The sequence below is a fragment of the Helicoverpa zea genome, chromosome 1 (assembly GCF_022581195.2).
Source record: "Helicoverpa zea isolate HzStark_Cry1AcR chromosome 1, ilHelZeax1.1, whole genome shotgun sequence".
In the NCBI taxonomy this organism is placed as follows: domain Eukaryota; kingdom Metazoa; phylum Arthropoda; class Insecta; order Lepidoptera; family Noctuidae; genus Helicoverpa; species Helicoverpa zea.
The window spans coordinates 1,829,571-1,852,713 of record NC_061452.1 but is presented as its reverse complement, the minus strand read 5'-3'; the positions used below and the strand labels follow the sequence as shown (position 1 = coordinate 1,852,713).

The window sequence follows — 23,143 nt, the reverse complement described above, 5'->3', positions numbered from 1 at the left end:
TTCAGTGTCACTTGATTATTATTTATTTTCTTGTATGTCTCTACCCGACCACGGGACTACAGAGTCCCGGATTTTTGGAAGGCGAACGTGGGGCCGAAGCCAACACGCTGAAGCCCTTTTGAGACAACTTTAATGAAATGGCGACACAAAACCGACGATTATCCCTGTATACACTATAGGAACGTACCCAAGGACAATCCCCGGTTCTGTGCTAAACTATTGCTAAATATGGAATAAAACTACTAGGGCTATTGGGATGGGATGCTAATGGACTGGGAATTGGGATAACTATGGGAACTATTATTTATTTTATTATAATAAGTAGAGTATAACCGTCTCCAGCTTTTTACTCTTTCTATGCCAAATTTCATATCTATTGATTCAGCTACACAATTGTGTCAAACAAACTTTCACATTTTTAATATAGGTATTAAAACCAAGGGAAGACGGCAGGAGTTTTGTTTGAGCACAACTCCTATTATCTGCCGAGATAAAGCGAAAATGTACTGAGAAATACATTTACAATGTTTGTTAGCAGGTGGAAAATACTGGCAAACTGAAATGTGAAAAATTCCGTATCTGGGTTTTGTTTTTCCTGGTACATACTTATTTGATAATTCTTTATAAAATATTTAAGTTATAGAAGGATGTTTTAAAGTAGCAAAGTAACCATAAAGTTAACCAATTTTCTATTGCAAAGTATAAATCGAATTAGAAAATGTTATCGTAATTTTTAAAATAAGACAAAACAACGCATTCATAAACTATAAAGTTAAATTTTGATATGGATACCTACACAATTTCAAGACCTATGCTATTTAGTTATTGCAGATGTATTATGGTAATCAGTAAATGAGACAGATTTGAGATAATTTTGAAAAGCCTATTTTGTTAAGTTTCAGTAACAGAATGCGACGTGTAGCTAATTTAATCAAAAGTTAAACGCAATAAGTAATTATGAAATATGGTTGTTGTTTACGTGCGAACGTTAAGTAAGGACCTTTGGGACGCTCTAGTATACTGCAGACGTCTTACACCAAGTAGGTCGGTACTAGTGTTACCATGTCTGCATTACATGATATTTTTATGTTTTATTGTTACACACAAGGTTTATTTTATCAATCAAATTAATCACGTATTTACTTAACTTCATCCGGTGAGACTAGAAGCCGACCTCAACATAGTTGGGTAACGGCTAGGCAGATAATGGCGATTAATTACCTTTTAAATACTTAACTCATAGGTTGGTATAATTCACATTGAAATCATAAACATCGGTCCTTTACTCCTACAATGAATAAAAAATTATTATTTATAAAAAATAAATACTTTAGGAAAAATATAGGTACCTTCATATTACATATGTTTAATCATCTAATTGTCATTCTTGTTAACCCATCCTCCGACGGTTTAAGAATGTGTCCAAAGACAACAATACCTACAATTATTGAAGACTTGAGTAATATTTTATAGATATAGTATTGTATTTATATATTGATATGGTGTTTTTTTATGTATTAGTTTATAAGTATTGTAATGTACGATATATGTGTATTTGTATTTTTATGGGCCCTAGTTGCCTGAAATAAAGGAATAAATAAATAAATAAATATCACGTAAACGATAACACGATTTACATAAAACTCGGAAGCTGTGTTCCCCAAAAACAGACAAACAAACAATACTTCCCCTTAATACATAATACATAAAATGATTACACTAATGTCTTCCTAACAAGAATACTAAATTAAGAATATTCTGAAAGTTCTTTATCATTCCACTTAGAGAGCGCACTACAAACTTTTAGTCGGCCGACAATTTGTTTGGGCTCATAAATCAGTATAAAGATGAGTGATCTTACGCGCATAACAACAATCAGGTATTAGGCCGGTATCAGAGCAAATTAAAACTTTTATTGAATTCACGATTTATTTTTGTAACTACGTATGTATTTTATTAAGTCACAATTTTATTATAATGTAAATAAATAACTATATTGTCCTTTTAGATGTAAGTCTAGTTAAGAATTAAACAGTATATGTTGTGTTGAGATAGTTTTAAGTTAATTTGCTGCGCCCTAACAGGGTAATGTATACTTAGGATAAGGATGCATTTCTGTAACTGTATACATTTTTGCAATAAATAAATAGTTTTAATTTGTAATATATGTAGGTATGAACGTAAATATCATTTTAAAAACTAACAAAATTGAAAGTAAGATTTTTTAGTAATAAACTCACTATAGGAAAATTTTCACAATTTTCTTAAAAGAAAAACAACTGGGCCAACTGCTGTCACTCGACTGTATAGTATGCAGTGGGCTGTGCTCTTAAATAATAGATTTTAGCAAAAAACTATAGAGAGCAATTATGTTAATTAAATTCTTGGGAAAATAAAATCTTAATTCACTAATGGGCTTGTGACGTCGGCCATTAATTTTGTGCTGTCAAAAACTAACGCTTGCCATAGATAAACTTAAAATATGGTTCTTCCTCTATGGTCTTTTTATATTAGTGCTTAATTAGCCTTTTTGGTGGCGTATTTTTACTAATTCCAATTTTGGCATGAACAATTCTCGATGAATGATTTTTTTTATTTTAATTTCGCTTAATGCAAGACCATTAGGATTCAATTGTTTTTATGTCGCTACATCTATTTATTGCAATTTAATTTTCAAAAAAAGTTTCTTGGAATTATAATATAAGTAAATAAAGTTAAAGATATGTACATAAATTCGTCGTGTAGTTAAATACAGGAATGAATTTTAAGCATTGCACAAAAAAAAACTGGTGGTCCAGAATCATTAACAGAACATATCTGCACCATCAGTAAAAAAAAATTTTTCATTCTTTTGTCCCCCCTAAAATCAGCAAAATATGGATACCAACTATTCTTACGCGCGCCAAGCAGCGCTCGCGTCAGTAAACCGGTTTCGCGTTGCCGCCGCGCCTACTATGACGACTGTGACCGTACAATCGGTTACAAAATAAACATCTTTCGATATCAATAACTTTTTTGTATTAAAACACAACAAAATAAAAATATACGTATCTATAAAACTTATTTAACTATAAGTTGACAAAGTTTGCGCACTGGATAAAATTCATTCCTGTATAGTTAATATTTTTATAATTACTATGAAATGCTTACATCTAAATTCAACAACCAAGGCTACGCCAATATTATTTCGCTTTATTCGAAAAAAAATCGTGGATACCATTAGTCATCACTCTGCAATCCATCAAATATATCTTTGAACAATTATATTTATTATTCCATCAATCTTTTATGTATTGCCAATGTATTCTTAATTGAAGTTCAATCAAAGTGAGAATCCCAATCAAATTAATATCAGTTAATGATCCTTTAAAATATTGAATATTAAATCTTTTATGATCGAGAGCACTATCTATTAATTTATTTCAATCAAACTAAGTAATTGTTAATTTTGTTTAATTGCTATTCTTTATAAAGAACAGTCAACTGAAAAAGGCAATGTAGATTTTATTTAATCTATTTTTTGTCACGATTCTGTGATCGAAAATCGCTGTCTAAGGTTTAATTATAATGCAACTCTTATTGAATATAGAAATAGTGCTTCTTGCAAATGTGTGTGTGAATATTTTTAACTTTTTTCCAATATAAAGACTAACAGCCGAATACTGGAAAGCCACTTAATTTTAAGGACTGTTCAAACATGCTGAATATGTGGCGAGATATGAAAAAACGTAATTGTATTCTAAGACCTACAATTTGTAACCATATTTTAAGCAAATTCTATCCGTCTTACCACAAAAACTTTTTAACGTCAGTTTAAGACTTGTCTAAAAAAATGACAAATTATGACGTTGACATATGGTTCATTTTGGTGCCACATTTTTTTTAGACAAGTGTTAAACAGTGGTTAAAGTTTTTGTAGTAAGGCCAATTATGTTTTATTCTATTTTATTCTAACATCATGCTATCCCTGTTACAGTTACGTGAATTTCTGCGACGGATATACCGGTAAGTCGAATTTAAAGTTAAAGTTTGAATATATTTTGAAAACATGTCGTTTTCATAAAATCACGTAGACGAAATAAGCGTGCGAAAGATAGTAAGTAAATTAATTAAGAAGGATTTACATCAAGATCTTGTAAATATACTTAAAACTTTCAAACTATAAGTAGGCAAATATTAATACGTTGAAGTTTTAATTAATTCTAGATTATCATTATAATGGCTGGAGTTTAATCAAGTTATTTTTAGAGGCCTCGTGTAAAGATCTGAGATACCTGAGAACTGCCAATTTAAGTACCTTTAATTTTACCTTTTTTGTAAAGATGTATCTTTTAATCAGAGCTTTTTTTCTTTTATAGATAAAAAAATGGAAGATTTTTTGTGAATTTCCGATTTTAATAATAAGGTTGAAATTTTGATTTCATAGTTCTTTTCAAGTTGTTAATAGCTTAAAATAATTTCACTACGCCTTCGCTTCGACCAAACAATACAAAATACTATGGAAATATTAGATTAAAAACCAACATACAAAGTTAACAGACTTTCCAATATACATCAACTACAGTAAATATGCGTTATGAACACAGGTTTAACCATATTTAGAACAAACATATGTACATTAAACACAAAAAGAAAACTAAAAAATAAGTACAGTGTGCCCAGTACGTTAAAAAATAATTCTTCAATTATAGCAAAACGTTAACAATCATAACACATTAAAGTCTTCCAAATACTAAGCAGACTGTACTTCAAACAAGACACTAAGTTAAAAAGACCAGACACACATTAAATTAAAGGTAAAATTCAGTTCAATTGCTGAAGTTCATTGTTCAATTCTCTTCACGTGTCGCCGTCGCATCGTCGTATCGTTGTCGTATCGTTGTCGTAGATGGCACTTAACTCCGGTAACCTAGCTTTATGATGTCTCAATACTCATACAGCTAGATAACCAAAGATAATTAACCTATCTACTTTCTTCTTTCTTCAATAAAACCTTCATATTTTCTCTTCTTTTCAAATTTTAGCTTGAGTTTGTTCTTTATTCTAGAAGTTCCGAGTTCCAGTTTGTTGCATTCTTCTCTGTAGTAACGCTTCATACTATCTTCTATCATTCGATGAGAAGTACCAATGACAGGATCTGGCAAGGACCTGAAATTACATACAATATTCGTATTAGCTTCTGTTTGTTAACACAAAAGAAAACATAGGAAATGACTACGCAATTTCCTTTAAAATGTAATGAAAATTAAACCCTATTTCACACAACAAAAGATCCATTACGGTAATTACACATATTTCTTTGAAATAAAAACGTCTTTAATGCGCTAAAATGTTCACGTCAATTGCTCAAAAAATGCCAAACAGAATTCAGGATCACCGATGTTTAAGACGAAGATATAACAAAAGAATGTTTTACAATCTGGCCCTTCATTTTATGAGAAAAAAAGTTTCCTCCGCGGACGCTTTGAAACAAAAATTTTGCTTTGAAGATGGACCCTTACATTGTACAATCCCGAAATTAAAGAGACCCTCTGTTTACATTAAGATGTTAATAATTATGGCTTTTTTGTTGTGGGAAAAAAAGATTGATAGATAATGTCATTTGGAGTGCTTTTACGGTAACAATATTAATAAGCTGTATAAAAATTAATTAATTTGTAAAAACATTTCGTTCAAGCTTCTGAATTCTAATTTCAATATGGTTTTTTTCTTCTTTCGACATTCCAATTTTGAAATGCCTAATTAAAGAAATATAAAGAAAAATGTCTCCGTTCGAGATTTCTGTCGAATTATTCCCATTATTTTTATAAAGCCTCCGAGGCGGACGCTATAATGAGGTTGTCTTTGTTTTTTTTTTCATAATCGTTCTAAGTATTTTTTTTTGGCAGTCTTCAGTCGCTTTGTGTCCCAAACTCGAGATTTCGTCTCATGTAAGTACTTATTATTGCCTAAATTATTTGCTTACACATTTTTCAATCTTTCGCTAAAATACATTGCTTTATACCTGGAATATTCTCATAGAAAAAACTACTATCTCTGACAGCCGTTATGACAAATATTCTACCTCCTACCGAAGTCCCAAAATCGGGTGTTAAGCTTATAAAAAAGAAAGCCCGTGCACCTGACATCAGGTACGACTCCATTATTGACTGCCAAACCGCATATCGCCGCGACCACAGACAAAAAACTAACAAAAAAATTGAAAAAAGAACATCGGATCATCCGAACCGGCCAGTGACATATTGTGTAAAGAAAAACGTCAATACTTCTTGGTATTGTTTGTGTAAGTTAATAATATTATTAAATACTTTAACCAGTATATCTTGAACTCCCACGTTCTTTTATAAATGAGTAAGATAAGAAAGAATTATGGGTGACGAGAGGTCATCTTTATTTGGTTATCTAACATTGAATGGCCTAAAACCTCCCTTTGTATATTTTTGAGTTGAGCGATTATTATAAAGATGTACTCTAAGAAAAAAGCTTTTAAATATAATTAATTAGTTGTGTATAATGGCATCATTAATTGAAATGATTTAATAATTTAAAAGTTGATTATAATATGTAGGTAACTTAATCATAAAATTAACGCTGGTTACAGTAGGCAAAGGCCACAAATTAAAAACTCGAAGGCCCCATTACCTACTAAGACCAGACAATAAGACAAAGACCTTTTTTGTCCAAGCCCGCACCGCGTCGTGACCACGTGAAAAATGACATAATGCTACAAAAAAGGTAAAAGTCTTGAACCATAGAGTCACGCCAAGGAGTTGTCGCCTCTAAGAAGGTCAGATAGCCGAGCTAACGGCCATACACGACCTTGCTTGTGTTTATTGTAATTCCGTGCTAAATAGGTATGTACACACTTCATAAGACGAGAAACTCAACATTTTAGCATACATAGCGTATTTTTTTCTTCTAGACATCATTTATAAGGGATAAAACAGGTAATGGATAGTTCAGTGAACGAAAGAAGTTACTAAATAACTTGTTGTTATGTTAGAAGGATGTAAATTGAACTGTATTCCAAAATACGTCATGTTATCTCACATTGGTATGATAACTGTATTCTTAGAATTTAAATTTAAATTCCGCTTTTCACTGGATATTTTAAGAAGTTCTTTGAACTTGGTTATACCTTTAAAATCAATCCTGATTTATAAAACAAAACAATGTATGTCGATTTTCTTAATGCAGAGTAATTAAACGCCAATGTCATATCATTTGTAAAGGACGCTAATACCCAACAACCAACTGCTTACACAATACACCTGTTCGAAATTCAAAAACATTTCAAAGATGGCCTCCATCATTTTCTTTTATTCGATTTTCGAACTCTAACGGCTGCGGCTGTGATTGGCCGTTACGCATATCGTCCTTCGGTACGCGAATTGTGTTAAAAAACGCATGATTTGAATTCGGTATTGGCAGACAGACATTAGTATTCAAGCGAGTTGGTCATGTATAAGCGAGTTTTTGTCGTTCCTCTTCAGAATTGCCTTGTGAGGACGTGATGGGAAACGAGTTTAGGAACATTTGACTCATATTGGACGTGTTTAGGCTAGCTTTACTATTAATTACCTACGTGTTTTTTGAGGTATTACCTCATGCGTTTTTGTGGGTACGGTTTGGTTAAGACCACCTAGGCAGGATTTTAATTCAATACCTTTAAATTACCCTATTCATGCGCCTGTACAATATACAATTCTGATGTAAAGTTCAACAGATAAGTAAATTATAGGAAGTCGAAAACAGCAGCTGCTGGCAAGAGCATTGGTACCTAGCTCATATTTCAAATGACAGTTTATGTAAAAAAATGCACTTAAAAATGAACCTTGAACATATCGACGCCTTAGAGTGAAAACCTCGTAACTGCAAGAGATAACTTTTCAGGATAAGGATTGGTATTCGATATTTTTTACGATTATCTTCCAAGAAATGCAATAAAAAAATATTGAGAAAAAATGCATTTTTCAGGATAAGGATTAGTATTCCATATTTTTTACGATTATCTTCCAAGAAATGCAATAAAAAATATTGAGAAAAAATGCGAGGTTTTCATTCTAAGACGACGATATTTAAATAAAGCCTAAATTAAAATAAAGTCTCATGTAAACCAAATGGAGGTTTACAAAATTTCCTCAAAGTTAGCAATCTAGCCTTCTTTTCGCGGTCTTCGTAGTCGTTTGTAGGCGGACATGACTATGCTAAGGTTTATGTCATTGTACCTATTTTATCATTCAAGCTATTACCATAGCCTAGGTTATTACTCTGTTGAGTAATAAATAATGATATAATAAATGAGTTTTAGCCTTTATTTTGTGAAAATTCCGGCTTTTTGTTGAGTCATTTGTCTAAGTAAGCGGTTGCGGATAAATTATGTATGTCATATGTATTTCAAATTATTGAGAAACTGAATAATTTGCTCTATATAATTGCGTAATATTAACCCTGATTTTTATCCTTGGCTTTCCAAGGAAATGGTGTTTAGTTTAATGCTAAACCTACAGATATTTTATAACCTATTTAAAAATGGCCTTAATGGCAATAACTTATTGCGACATAAGTACATAAGGATAAAATATTGAATCTTGAGTCCTGTTTTGCATAATTCCACACATTGTAATATCCATTCACATAATACACTGATTGCACTTAAATATGCAGATGCATAAGAAAATAGATGTAGAGGAAACATTAGCACAATATTGTTAGTACCTGTTATATTACCTAATTCTACCTACACACCGTGACTTACCTATTAAGATAATAGAACAAAAACGGATACCTATTACTCATACAATTCAATTTATCTTTTAAAAAATGTTTATATATAAGTAGTGACTCAGTGTACACTTACGTTTGAAATAGACTAGAATTTTATCCGAAAGGAATCACGTTCGAAATTCAGTTTAGTTCGTGGAAAGGAACGTTATAGTCGGCTACATCATGATAGACCAGCCGTCACGACCAAGACAGCGCGTCATGGCGGCGACAATCCGCCTTCGTGACTCGCAACACCAATGCACCTCATATTTGTATACAATTCGACATTCAAAAAATCAAATTCAAATGCAGAATTTAATTTCTTTTTAAACCGCTCTTATTTAATGCTAGCTTTCTGAGTTGAGAAAGTAGGTTAAAGTGCTTAGATACAGACTGCAAGCCGTCGACCTCTGCGTGGGTAGTTAGAAAAGATACGTGTTCACTGTTCAGTGCAGAATTTAATCGACAAGATTATATTTGGAACCGCCAATATTTTGGACTGTTATATAAAATTTAAGTATGAAACTTAAAGATTTCATATCGGTGGAGAAAGTCAAATTTGTATCGAGCAAAAGTATAGTAAAAACGCGATGCAAAAGACCGGTGTACCAAAGAAATACCGTCCGTTTCGGGCCGAGCATCTGTGCAATATAAATTTTATGCGGCCGACCAGACCAGGCCATTTAAGGGCACTAGTAATTGCTGTAGAAACTTTAGTAATGGCTTATTCAATCCGCAAAGCCGGCAGACCGGTTGTACCAGCCGTGTCTATGTACGTACCACGGTCTGATCTAAAACTGAACGAAAAACTCTTTTAAATTCATTGAAAGATACGCTGCTGTGTAGGAAGTTGACACGCTTGTTTGTTGATGGAAGAAGACTTAAAGAACCAATAGATAAGTAAATTGGTCCTTTTTTGAGGGAAATCATCACATGATTTCCCCCGCTGTGGGTCCAGCGTGAGGGTGTGTCAGACTCTTACCATCTAAATTGGTCCTAAGGTCCTATGAAACTATATATATTAAGCATGACATGTCAAGGTAATTTCACATTTTTTTAATTCAATTTCTCTCTACAAAATAGTATCCGCAAAATCTAACACGAATTATATTCCGATCGAAAAATTTACTACTAAGAAAACACTTCCCTTACATCGTTGGAACATCAAAAGAGATTGGACGAACTTAAAAGGTTTCTAAATTAAATTCGTTCTTTGTTCCGATTCGGTTAGGGGTTGGTAGCGATCGTTATGATGAGACCCTTTGGTCGGATTTAAGTCTTAATGTTCATGAGATTACCTTTCATTGGATCAACTGGAATTTTGTGACCTACCTGATTGCTTGCGATTTGGTTTGATGAGGCCGTTCTCAATATTCTATCTGTTGTTTTGCTTACTAGAGAATTTGACTTAACTTGTATGGGGGTAGTGTCAAACTTCTATCTCTAGTAAGCGAATCAGCAGAATGCAATATGGGGTCGTTAGTATATTTCGCGTAGTTTATATAAAAAATATATTTTTAATCTACTTGAACATATAAAGTATTCATTTTCTAAAACATATCTGCTGATTCATCGCAGTTATAAATATTTTTGCTGAAATCCATATTTCAACGCTCTAATATTTTTTCTGTTTAACGCGAATAAAAACAACTCCAAAAATAAATCACTCGAAATTTCATTTAGTGTACTTGACAAAAACTATAACTGTAAGAATTTCTTAAAAGAAGACATTATTTTTTTTTTCTCTAATAGCTAAGTTTAACACAGCATTACTTCATTTCTATACACGTTAAAAAAATCGCAAACTATATAATGACATATTTTTGACAGCTTAACGCACAGGCCACTAACATTATTCTTATTTTGAATCTGTACAAAAAGGCCAGCATCATTTTATTCTAAAACAAAAAACCTCTTTTGAGACTAGGTATATTAATATAGCGCTAAGATCCACTTAGTTCTAAAGTTTTGACAGAGCGTGGACTATGATTGATAGTCCTGTCCTGCGTACATACAAAACTACTCTGCTTCTAGCTCTTTTAGCTGGATATTACTACAAGTCTGTCTACATCAATCAGGTTTTTATTAATATTTTACAATATATTTTCAATTTAATACACATCTTTCATGAAAATTCAACAGCTCATTAACTTGTGAACTGAGTAAATGATTTATCGATACACAATATTTGCTTCAGATTTTTTACATTTTATACTAAATCTATAAGTAGACTACATATTTCCACACAAGTTTATTATATATTAGACTTGTGTTATTTTTTTTTTTTCGTGTATATTTAGAAGGCTGGTCACACCTAGTATTTCTAGATCTATTACTAAAGAGGTTCGTGCATTCATTGTACCGATTACCATTAAAAAGGTGTCTCACTGCACTTGCATACATTTGAAAAAACATATCACGTAAAACTTTTAAATTTCGAAAACGCAGTCACGCGCATTTTGTATTCCCGATTGTAAAATTCGTAGTAAAGAACACGGGTGAATTTATAATATTGTGGCAACATTATAATAGAAACTTGCATTGGCTATGGTGTTAGGCGAGGTTCACACTGGAAGCGATGCGATAAATATTTGAAACACGTACGCAGCGTGACGCATTGTTAGAAATGTCAAATACTATGTATTTATGATGAAACAAAGTCAATGACTTCAATTCAAGTATTTACAATAAGTACCATATGGTATGGCCGTTTTCTGTCAGTCAGTACAATCAACGCTATTTTCTCTTAAAACTGACAGCTGCCAATTGCACAGAACATTCGATACCCCTATGAAGAAGTTTAGCGTACCTAAGAAACTTTTTTTCTACTCAAAAAAGTCAACTAGCAATTTTGTAAGCAGTGAAACCTTGGTTCCCATTCCAAGAATAGTCGTCAAAAATTAAATATATCTTATGAAATATGGTTTGTACGTATTTGTGGTTGTAAAATGAAGTTCCCGGTAACGTCACAAAGGACCGTATTTTAATACCTGTAGTGTAATACAATGAGACAGTCTAGTCTGAAAGCGACAAGTTGTTATTATTTGCTATTCAAGAAAAAAGTTTTTGTTTTTACGTTTGGTATTTTTGTAATGTCTAGCGAAAAATAATTGACTGGATTAACTTTAAAAATTAAAAGTTATTTTCGTAGTTAATAGATAAATCAAAATACCTAATCGTTTAATCCACTAAAAACCGTTTAGGTAACTTTGACACTGTGTAAGAGAAAGAATGAACAGCGAAACCAATTAAATTCTGGAGTATTTCAGTAATAAATAATACACGAACCAAAAGAAACAAAACCTCACAAGACTTAAAAAAACACTGAACTAAGCTAGAGGCCAGCAATAATAGCTGTCACTGATGATAAAGATCATTTCCTTTTCATAATAATCGACCCCAGGCTATTCTATCTCGCATCGCCAGCGACCGACCGCTTTCGTGAGACGCCTCTAGGCTATCCAGACGATTCTGGCCATCTTAGACTATGCACTATTAAATATTGTACCTAGTTTATATAGGAGTCTTTGTGAATGGGTTTAATTATTTTTCATCGTGGTACAAATAAATATATGTTTGTATAACTCATGGTATTTGCAAATTCTTTGCTATAGCATTGCACCATCCAGGAGTGATTAAGTCTACATTTTATTCAAGTGACAAGCAGTAAGTGACGCTTCAAATAAAAAAAAAACTGACTTCATAATATGGCTACAACCTTAAGTTGCCAATCGTGAGATAATAGCGCACTAAGATACATACAAGTCAAACTGAGAACCTCCTTTTTTTAGTTCTGTTAAAAAAATCATGGTTTTGAAACAATACTTAATAATAAAATCGCGAATCTCTTAATACTTGAACCTCATCCATTCATTCTTCCACAATCGATTCATTCATTCATTACTCGTTATTGGCATTACAAGCGCCGCCCGCACACAATTACTAGGTAATTACAAATTCAGCATTATGTTAAGTGACGCGTCTACGCTTTTTCTTACTCTGTGACCAGACACTGTGGCGAGTTTTTAAACAGTTTAGAATTTATAGCGTGGTTTTACGACTCGCTTTCAATAGAGGAAAAGACTTTTTTACATGCTTTTTGTATGTAGCGTGGTAGTTTCTTATGTAGTTTATTAGCATGTTATTTTTAACACGGTAAGTATTATAAGTTGGTTTTCAAAATCATCAGTCTTATGGCTACTATTTTCACAAAACCTCAAAAGGTCTCTCAAGGGTGTTCGGATACCTCCAAAAATGTTATCAGAGACATTTCAAAAATGTAAGTAGAAAATAACACAAAATCATAATAACCAGACCGTCATATGAAGTCAGAACATAACAAAAAGTTCTACCTACCTTCATAGAGAATAGTATAGGTTAATCGCACTTTTCAACAATTCACAAAAAAGCGACTGTAACTTAGCCTAGATCTACATAGCAACATAAAACACACTTCTCAACACCACAAAAGAGACGAAATGAAGTCTTAAGCCCAATACAATTAAAAAACAGACAAGACTACTTTGGCCAGGTGTGTCAAAGTAATAACTGAAGCAAAAACAGGTGAACGGTGCCAAATAAGGCACAAACATCAAGATGCCAGATGCGGGAAGGCGTTGCTAGAACCGCATGACTTGCGTAAACCACAGCGTGGAAAAGTACCAGGTGTTGATGTTGTTACACTGGTGAATTTGGATAGATTTGGTGAGAAATAAATTGCTCTGGATAGGTCTGTGCTTGCGCAGAGAAAGAAATACAGGTCTCTTCAATAGATACATGAAGATCTATAGGTGTAAGGGCATAGGTATAGGTAGACAGTACAATCATTTACATCAAATTACAATAGAAACAGGCGAAATACACCATATTGACCAGAAACCATAAATCAAGAAGCAAATCACACACTCCCTTACAAGCCAGCAACCATACAAACGCACTTACAAAGACACAACATCACATTTCATCATTCATCACCACAAAGACATGGAACACAAAAACTCACAATACGAACTCCGAATCTCACACATTCAACAGATACAAGAAAGATTTTACCTTCAAAGGACAGCTGCACAATAGTACGTCAATAGGACACTAAGAGAACCGTGTTCACGGCACAGGTGGCTGCACCAGACTGACCAATGTATGTGAACCTTCCCCTCCCCCCGCGGCTCGTCCCAGGCGACGCAGGGGCAAGAGGACTACGGCGACAGGTGACCGAGCACTTACCTGCTCCAAGGGAGAGATAAAAGGTACCTGCGATCCGGTCCGGTCTCCAAATTAATTGGTCGAAACCGACTTTTGGGATGATACGATTTGTAGGTTTTGTACTGTAACTTGATCATTATTTCGGGCTATTTACTCAAATTAACGAGTTGCTATTTGATTTCGTTTGGCTTCGGTGGTGTTCAGGAAACGGTGTTCTCATTGCGAGGAGAAATTAGTTTGGAACAAGAAACTGGGTTGAATGTCACCAAAGAAACTTGTAAACGAGAGAGTAGAGTAATAAGAAGCTGTAAAAACTCGTGGCTGCCACCAAACTTTGAATAAGTTTTGATTTCCTCAACCCTTTTATATGATTTCTTATTGGAACCCCTTAATTTGTTTTCAAACAAAATTTTGGATATCTAAGAATATTATTTCCTGTGCGCAACGCCGAAAAATTTCAAATGGTATAACACTAGCCACTAAACAGGTATATGTACCTAAAGTACTTAATGTTTGGAATATTTTTCCCCAATCATCAATTCCCTTTGTTCAAGATCATACAACAACTCTTCCAAATATGGTGACGAATAATTTAAAATGCAAACAACAAATTCATTGCATCTAATTTTGGTAAATCGATTGTTCCCACGTTTATCGCAATCAATCCACCCACTCGATCAAATACAATCGATACCTTAATCGTCGGGTCACGTATCGTTACCCAAGTTAAATAGAGAAATTCGCCATTACTTGCCTTTAAAATTGAATCGATACAATCGAGTAATCAGGCATTTAGAATCGATAAAATGTTTAAGTTTTGATTGTCTGTGTTAAGATTGACTGTTAAAAAGTTTTGTGTTGGCGTTGGCGTTTCTCATAAAAATATTTCTTGCGAATAAATGCTAGACAGATTTTTTTCCAGTGTACGGCGCAACAAAAAGTAATGAAAAAAGCTGAATGTCTCGTATGGCCTAACTTCGTTTTATAGATTATTATCAAAATAAAGATGATTATTTTTCCGACCCAAATATCGACCAATAGAATTGCACCATTCGACGTCACGTGGTACAACCTACATGGTATTATACTGAAAATTTTTTGAATATTTTCTCTGGTCGTTGCTACGTCAAACTGACAGGTTGTGGCCGACATTTGGGACGGAAAAATAATCTCCCGAATACCACACGAGCTTCAAAATTATCGGGTATTTTCCGATAGGTTCGTTGCAAACAAATGAAGGAGTCAAGTTTTTCAGGTTAAAAAATAACGAGCGCGAAGCGCGAGTGATTTTTCCTGAAAAACTTGTATTATAAGTGAAAATCCACAATTGGCATTAACAAAAACAAAATATTTGGCACTTAATTAACTTTTAAAAATAAAAGACAGCAAGAATGTGCCACCAAAAAAAAGCAATTAATAAGAAACTACCAATTTTGTACAAAAAATATTATTAAAGTTATCTTTTTTCACTATACCAGTTTTCAAACGTAAATAAATGTTCGAAATGTCAATACAAATAAATCTGATGGTTTTTTTTATACAGTGCTTACCATACAAGCATAGTGGACACCTTCCTCCGTCCTTACTACACAGGTAGTACACATTGCACGTGTTATTTTTTGAACTTTTGACAGTTCTTAATTATTAACACATTTTATTGTCAACTTGTTTTAGGCAGATTAAAAAAAGTACAGCAACAGACAATTTTGCTATCGTTCAATAAAATATAATTAAGAATCATTTTAACAAAAAAATAATTTTATTCACAACAAAAGAAAATGCACTTACACCAGTCCACGAAAATTTCGCAAATCACATTTCAAGTGAACTCCAAAATACACTAAATAAAGCCCACCTTTGTTTTCGTGAAACAATATTATTTTTAACTCACAAACAAAGGGCCTACAGTCCTTTTAATTGTCTCCCATTGTTTAAATTTAGTGGCCACTCGAAAACTTAAGCACCCTATAGTTTTTTTACTGCCAATTACTTGGAACAAGTGAACCGTCTTCTCAGAGTATTGGTTTTCTCTGATCCGTAAAGTGTGGCCGCTATTTTTATTTTTAGCATTCTTTTTTTGAATTATATGACTTTCAATGTCTTTTGAGGGATTATTCGGATTATAAAGGATGGGATGTAATGAAGAAACTTCGTGGTTATTTCTGGGTCTTTCTTCTTATATTGTGTGGAAAATTTTCAGGATCTATATTTAGGCTTTTGTATTCATATCTAAAAATAGAATATTTTATTTAGTAACTGCTTATGCTTAGAAATTTGAAGGTTTAGTTGAGTATCACTGAATATACTTGTTATTTTAAAACACATCAGTTCACTTTAAAAAGAGCAATTTCTTTTAAAAATAACGCATTTTCTAACAGTTAAAAACCATATAAAACGCACACAGCAACAACTATGTAGGTACAGTCGCGTAGATATGTCTATATCGAGCTCGTCCGCGGTCTCTCCGTGACTGTACTCGTAATGAGCTACACAGCTATAAGGAACACGGTGTGACGCTGACAGGATAAATTTGGATAAAATTACATGCAAATATTGTTTTCGTAGAAGCATACTTTATAATCTTTTGAGGTAGTTGCTATAATAGCCTTTTTGAAAACACAAGTCTTTGTAAAAAATATTACTTAAGTTATAAGAGGTAACGAGAAGTTATATGTATGTAATTTTGTATTTCTATAGCATACGGCTCTGGGAGGTTAGACACGATATCGTTTTTAACACATTCACCAAATAAAAGTCTAGAATTTTCCACTCAATCAAATTACCAACCTATTACGAAATTGTTTTAGCCAATACACCCACACAGTCACACCATTCAACACTAACCACACACACGCAAATACAGCTTATCATACACTAGATCTTTTTGAAAAAAAAACATCCACAAAACGTTCTAAATTAATTTGGACAGCCGCCATAGAAGAAGACTGCACGCTCCGACGCTTCAATCTTTTCACACGAGAAATTCACGGTCACTGACTATGTAAATATAGAATGTAGATACACGAAATAATAATGTGTAGAAGAACTGGGGGTAACAAACTTACGCATATTGGAAAAAGGAGATTGCCCGTTTTGTAAGGGAAGTTGGGTCCCAGTGAAAAATGTTTGTGCCCTGAAGATTTTTATTTTAACTAATAGGAAAAACATTGCATTTTCATAATCAGAAACCTTTTTTCATTTATTCACCCTGGTTCAAGAGATATCATTATTTTTCTGTTTTAAGAATATAGGTTATAATTAGAAATTGACATGGACTATAGATCACTATGAGCATAGAAATATGTACTGTAAATAGCAGTACCATGGAATTATGTCTCTATTTATGCATAAAGTAATGGAATTGTTATTATGTGTTTCCCGCGGTTACACCCGCGTCCCCGGGAACACCTTTCCATACCCGGATAAATTATAGCCTACCTAATCAAATCTTTCCTCTTTATAATATTAGTATAGACTCATAATTACCGTTATTGATAGTTATTATTATTTTAGTAATAGCAAGGGAAATAAAAAAAAAACAAAACATGAATAAACTATTTATTCTTCATAAAATATTTCGTCCAAAGATTGAGCTGGAGCACTCACATTGTTGAAGCGGCCCCAGCTTAAATACCACAATACTGTCATAGTATGAGCACAACACCCTACCGTACGGTTACCCACTAGACAGTTACAATAGTAAGCAATGATACTTTCTAAAGAATTTGCCCGATCTTCATCTCTACTTATCAACAAATAAGAGTAATATGTTTTATGGCTCACATGGCGGGACTTAATTCTAGTCCTAATTAAATAATTATTTTGACCCAATATTAAGGGCAAATCCTCTTCCAAGACATCATTGCTTACTTCAACATTATAAGTACCATTACTTCTTATGTGCTCCCCATAATAGGATCTAGCCTGTTTTAATTGGTAAGATCCCAATGCAAATCTTCTTAAATCATCTAAAGTTAATCTTGGAAAATGATCTAAATGGGGAGCATTGCTGTCTATGTTTTGGAAAACCGTACGTCTCCTATTGATGTTATCCCTTCGAATAAATTCCCCCAAATAATTACTACTGTTTAATCTCGCCTGAGCAATTTGCACATACTCTGCAGCGTCAGGTCTATCTTCAATTGTTGGGTGGAATTTATTCAAAAGGGCACAAACAATTTTAAAATCATCCATAAGGTGTGTTGATGCTCTGTTAAAATATTCTTGTCGAAACAGTTTGTAGTCTCTTTTGATGCGACCATTTACAATTTCAACTACCCATCTACACATAGTCACACACCTAGACTTGTTTGCTTGGTCAGTGGTCAATTGAAATTCACCTTCCAATAATGACTCAGGCATGTATGTTTTATAATTATAGCTTTGGAGTTCAGGGATCACGTCTCTAAATCCCCTATCCAATATAAAGACATCCCCCTGTCTAAAAAATGAGCGCATTGGACCACTTTCATTACGAAATAGATCACTCATGATTGTCGAGTCATTTTTTGTTGCTTCATATGGTCCAATGCACTCTAAAATATATCCATCACAACATGTGATTAAAAAGGGTTTAACCAAATTATTATATTTGTGTAGACTATATGTCTGTTTCTGATATTTGTAGTTACTACTACTCTGTACATAAACATATGTACCATCACATATGACAATAGCAGGTTTAGAATCTGGAGCCATGCTACTGTCTCCGAATAGACCTTCAGGAATAGTCCTGTTACGTGAGGCCACATTTTGTATATTAGTGTGATTAACTCCCAAATGCATTGGTACAAAATGTTCTTTTAAACATTCCCTAACAATGTTCATTTTTTTTTCTAATGTAGATCGTGGCAATTGAAAAAGAGTTGCCAGTCTTTGGTTGCTGTCCCCTGTCCTAAGTTTAACAAGAAATGTGCTTAATGCAAGGCTAGGATTTCTAACCTTATTATGTAAAGTAGGAAGGCTATTTAATATTTCATTAAACTGCATCTCTGTAAGTCCCAGCCAATAATGGCGTAAATGTGCATCCATTGCTGCAATATTATTAAAATCTAAACTTCTTTGAGAAGCTCTTTCCAGTATGGAAAATATATCATCAACTTGAAAGCTAGTAAAGTCATTTAGGTTGGTAGTCAGTTCATCCCACTGATTGCTATATAAATGGTGATGACAGATTCTAGCATTTAAAGGTATATATATATTGTACTGCAATAACAACAGTTCCTTTATAGTCATAGGTACTAAAAGACGTTCATCATTATCACAGCCTACAAACATACAGTGACGAGAAGCTGCAGCAACTCGTTTATACTTTTGTGAGTTAATCTTAGATTGAACTCGTAATGCTTGTTGTGGTTGAGATGTTGGAGCTGGCATTGGAGGTGGTTCAGGTATCTCGGGGTCTTCTAATGAAGATAGAGCTGCATCCATGACCCTTGCAGGTCTGTTTGAATCTTGAACCTCCAAACGTCTCGTCTCCCGAGTTGCTGCTAACCAGCAAGGAATGCACACTTTTTGTAAATGTGGAACCTAAAATGAAATAGTTGGTATTAGTGAATATCAGAATAGGTACCAAACCCTATATTGTTATTGTGCAAGCATATGAATAAAAATAGCATCAATTAGAAATAAACTATGCAGCATTTTTTCTGAAACATTATTTAGAAAATGTTAAACACAATTGCAGGGTATGAGATCTCAGGTTCAGTTCCAGGATTGGGTTTCTGGGTATTTCCATTAAGATTTCATGAGTAGTAACCAGAAGAGCCTGGAATACTGGGTTTGTGCCTGGTTGATTGCATGGTCTCACCGTTATTACTTAGAACATAACTGACAAAATGTATTGTGTACTGTTAGGTACACCTCTGCCTAATCGTCGTCACGCTTGTGATTGGGGATTATAGGCGTGATGATACAGAATGTTATTAAATAATACTCACCAGATGTGCTAAAGTCCATCTTAAAATCATGCTACGTTGTGGACAGTCTAACTCAACTCTGTGGGTTCTCCGACTTGCAACAGAGATACCACATCCATAACAAACATTTAAGTGACCATATGCAGGTGATATATCCTCGTGGGATCCAGTTATATTTGACAATATCCTTTCTTGCAACAGCAAATAACATTCAATACATAGGATATCATCTGACGTTACCTGGAAAAGATTATATTCTATACTATTCTATATTTATAACTGCTTAAACTTGTAAATACATAAACTCTCATAAAGAACTAAGTTTACAGTGCTAAGTTTACTCTAATCAAATGTTATTTTGAGTTTGCATAATGCATTTAACCACTATATTTATATTGTCCACAATAATTATTATTGTTTATGCACACGATAACTTACAGGTGTAGGCGTTGTCCAAGTTCGTAGAAGAACTGTCATTTGCTCGTTCAACTCCTCAACTGTATACCGGCGTAAATTAGACGCTAGTAAAAGGGAACAGTTAATACAGCGTCGGTAAGACAGGCGGTGTGCCCGACTTCTGGCTGGGGTAGACATAGTTCTGACAAAAACAGTTCGGGAGTTCAATATCACACAAGGATTTCACTAAGAGTCAAATTGTTCTCCAAGAATAGCACTTTATCTCACAAAGAACAGCACAAACAAGAGTCAAGCACTTAGAGTCAATATCTCACAAAGAGGAGTCAATTATCTCACAAAACATAAAGTAAGTACGCGAGGAACTTATTAGCTCAACTCGGTGGTAGCAGAAAGGCACGTATCGTAAATAATAACTAAGTAAATACGGAATTCAAAACTCAACGTATTATACAAAGCAATCACGAACACACAACGAACGAACGTCAAAGTGATGTGACATGCGCAAGTAAATGTTGCCAGAGCAATTATATTTAATCATTAATAAATCGATTTAAGTTTTTAAATTACGTAAGGCTTTTATTTTAATTTAAAATCGCTCTTATCTTATCTATCTTATCTTATCTGTTCAACAATATAGACTTATCATGAATATAGTTAGAATAATAATTAAAAATAATTGTATTTTTTTATTTTTAATAACTGTTTTGTTTTGATATCGATTACTCTATTGATTAAAATACGTAATTTTCAATAGTTATTTGATATCTGGCAACTTTTTTTTGTTTACCAATCAAACGGATGTCGACGTAATGTTTAACTATTAATTAATTTTAACTTTATTCCCAGGGTGAAAGAAATTGTATAAAAAATAATTTGGAAACAAAAAAATAAACAATATTTTTAGGTTATTATTCCATTCAGGCACACGATACCACAAAAGGGACCTGCCCCGTGGCAATCTCCTTTAGCCGAGCCTTCAATACAATCTTTAGCTTAAGATCATTCTGGACAAGACCATCTGGACTTAAAACCGTTTTTATTAATTGCTTGAAAAATTGAAATAAGGTCCAAGATTTTCTTAAAACAAGTGTTCTCTATGAATTTTTAAATTATCGTTGTCCTTTGATCCTAAAAACCACAGACACTAAAAATAAATATCAAGCAAAGCGAATGTAAAAATTTAGATAGCCCAAACAGCTATCAACTACTTCCAATTAAGTTCCAAATGCCTCTTCTAAACTTCTCACTATGTTCAAATGACTAATACCCGAAGTACGGTCGAAAATACAGTTATACACAAAGACAGAGTTAACTGGCGCGAAGTAAATATTGCCGAAACAATAGATGTGTGAAATATAATGATGTATGAACCGTTGTCCGTATGTTCGGCTGTAAGATGAATAGGAGGTAATTTAGTTATAATATGTACGAGTCAAGGAACTTTAGTTAGTGGAAGGAAATTGCTGTAGGAAGTGCCGAGTTATTGTTGCTAGTAGTTTAAAATGAACTGCCTAGCTATTTCTCAACTATCCTGGGTCGTCTTCCAGTCAAGGAGTGACTGTTTATCCAACCACCTAAGTCTAGCCATTAACCAAAATCTCGGAATGCAACAAAAAAAATGAATATTAGATCATCTGTTACTTGCCAAATGTTCCCAAGAATTCAAAAGTTCAACCAACCAAAGCCAAAAATACCTATACACACCACAACAAAAACTAAATTAATTAACACAAAAAAACTACACAGCAAAAAGTCCGCTAGACTTTTTCCACGCTCACCGTTTAGCTTCATTCGGCATTTTTTCAAACAAAAGAAAAGTATGCAAAGTGTTGGCAACACCGAGATGAATCTAACAGACATTAGAGAGGTATCGAGCTGCGATTAACTTGCGAAACTCGGTTAACGACGCTGTCACAGTGGGGCATTGCAAAACTAATAGTTAGTCATCATCGTGTATGTTGGACCCTTTTCTTAAGTGCATCTTAGTCATGTAGGTATAAAGTTGTGGATTTTACACAATATTATTTTTAAGAGTATTCTGTATCTTGTGAATACCCACAATTCGTAGGTTTAATATCATTTCAAACACGAATCACCAAGGATACAAAACTACACAAGGAAAACCCAAGTTTCCTCGAAAAAGTTGCAAACTTGGCTAAAGACTAAATAGTCAACTTTATACACAGTTAATTCTTATTTCTCTGGCACCAAACCAACAAATGTCTGCCAAAGGAGGTCTTGAACTTTCGAAGGACGTAAAACTTTGGCATACACATAATATATTACTCGTGAAAATCGCATAACACTTAAATGTTAAGTACGTACCGGCCATTCAACCTGTCGGCGTGAATAATGAATATGTACACGGCATAACAACATTATTAAGACCAGCCTTCGTCTTTACAAAGACGGTGTCCATAAAAAAACTAATAATCTTAACATGAAATTCAACGGACCGACGTTTTGAGCTATCAAAATACAGTTACACGAAAGATATTTTCGAAATAAACTTGAAATATACAAATTTTATGTTCTAACTGTAGACTCTAGTTGTGTGTCTAGAATGAATCATGTATTTTACTTTATTGTTATGTTCTATACAACATATCTATCACAAACTTATCTATAATCCAACCTCTTTTGTTATATTCCTTACACTGGCCACCACAAAAAACGGCCAACCAAATTCGAACGTTCAAAAACCGCATTCCCTTACACGTCAAATTCAAAAATTCATATTTCGAATTCATACACACATTATCAAAAAACCGTGGCCAGCTCACGGTCGGTTGAAATGCTTCCCCCGCATTCTCAGCCAAGCGGATTCACACGGTAGT

General features: G+C 33.6%; 1 protein-coding gene across 1 annotated transcript; it reads right to left on the bottom strand.

Annotated features, from left to right (window-relative positions):
• Nucleotides 1-17,512: 17,512 nt before the first annotated feature.
• On the bottom strand, nt 17,513-21,244 carry LOC124631439. The gene is made up of 3 exons (XM_047165838.1): nt 20,328-21,244; nt 19,911-20,129; nt 17,513-19,500 (listed from the first exon to the last, which is right to left on the bottom strand). Exons 1-3 carry the CDS (start codon nt 20,481-20,483, stop codon nt 17,530-17,532), a joined length of 2,346 nt encoding a protein of 781 aa, XP_047021794.1. The 5' UTR covers nt 20,484-21,244; the 3' UTR covers nt 17,513-17,529.
• Between the last annotated feature and the right edge of the window lie 1,899 nt (nt 21,245-23,143).

What these genes read in the sequence shown, in the direction of transcription:
- LOC124631439 (XM_047165838.1), bottom strand. Translation starts at nt 20,483, where the DNA reads ATGTCTACCCCAGCCAGAAGTCGGGCACACCGCCTGTCTTACCGACGC. An exon ending in CTTGGACAACGCCTACACCT is followed by an intron (nt 20,130 to 20,327) that starts GTAAGTTATCGT and finishes AATCTTTTCCAG; the next exon opens with GTAACGTCAGATGATATCCT. An exon ending in GATGGACTTTAGCACATCTG is followed by an intron (nt 19,501 to 19,910) that starts GTGAGTATTATT and finishes ATTTCATTTTAG; the next exon opens with GTTCCACATTTACAAAAAGT.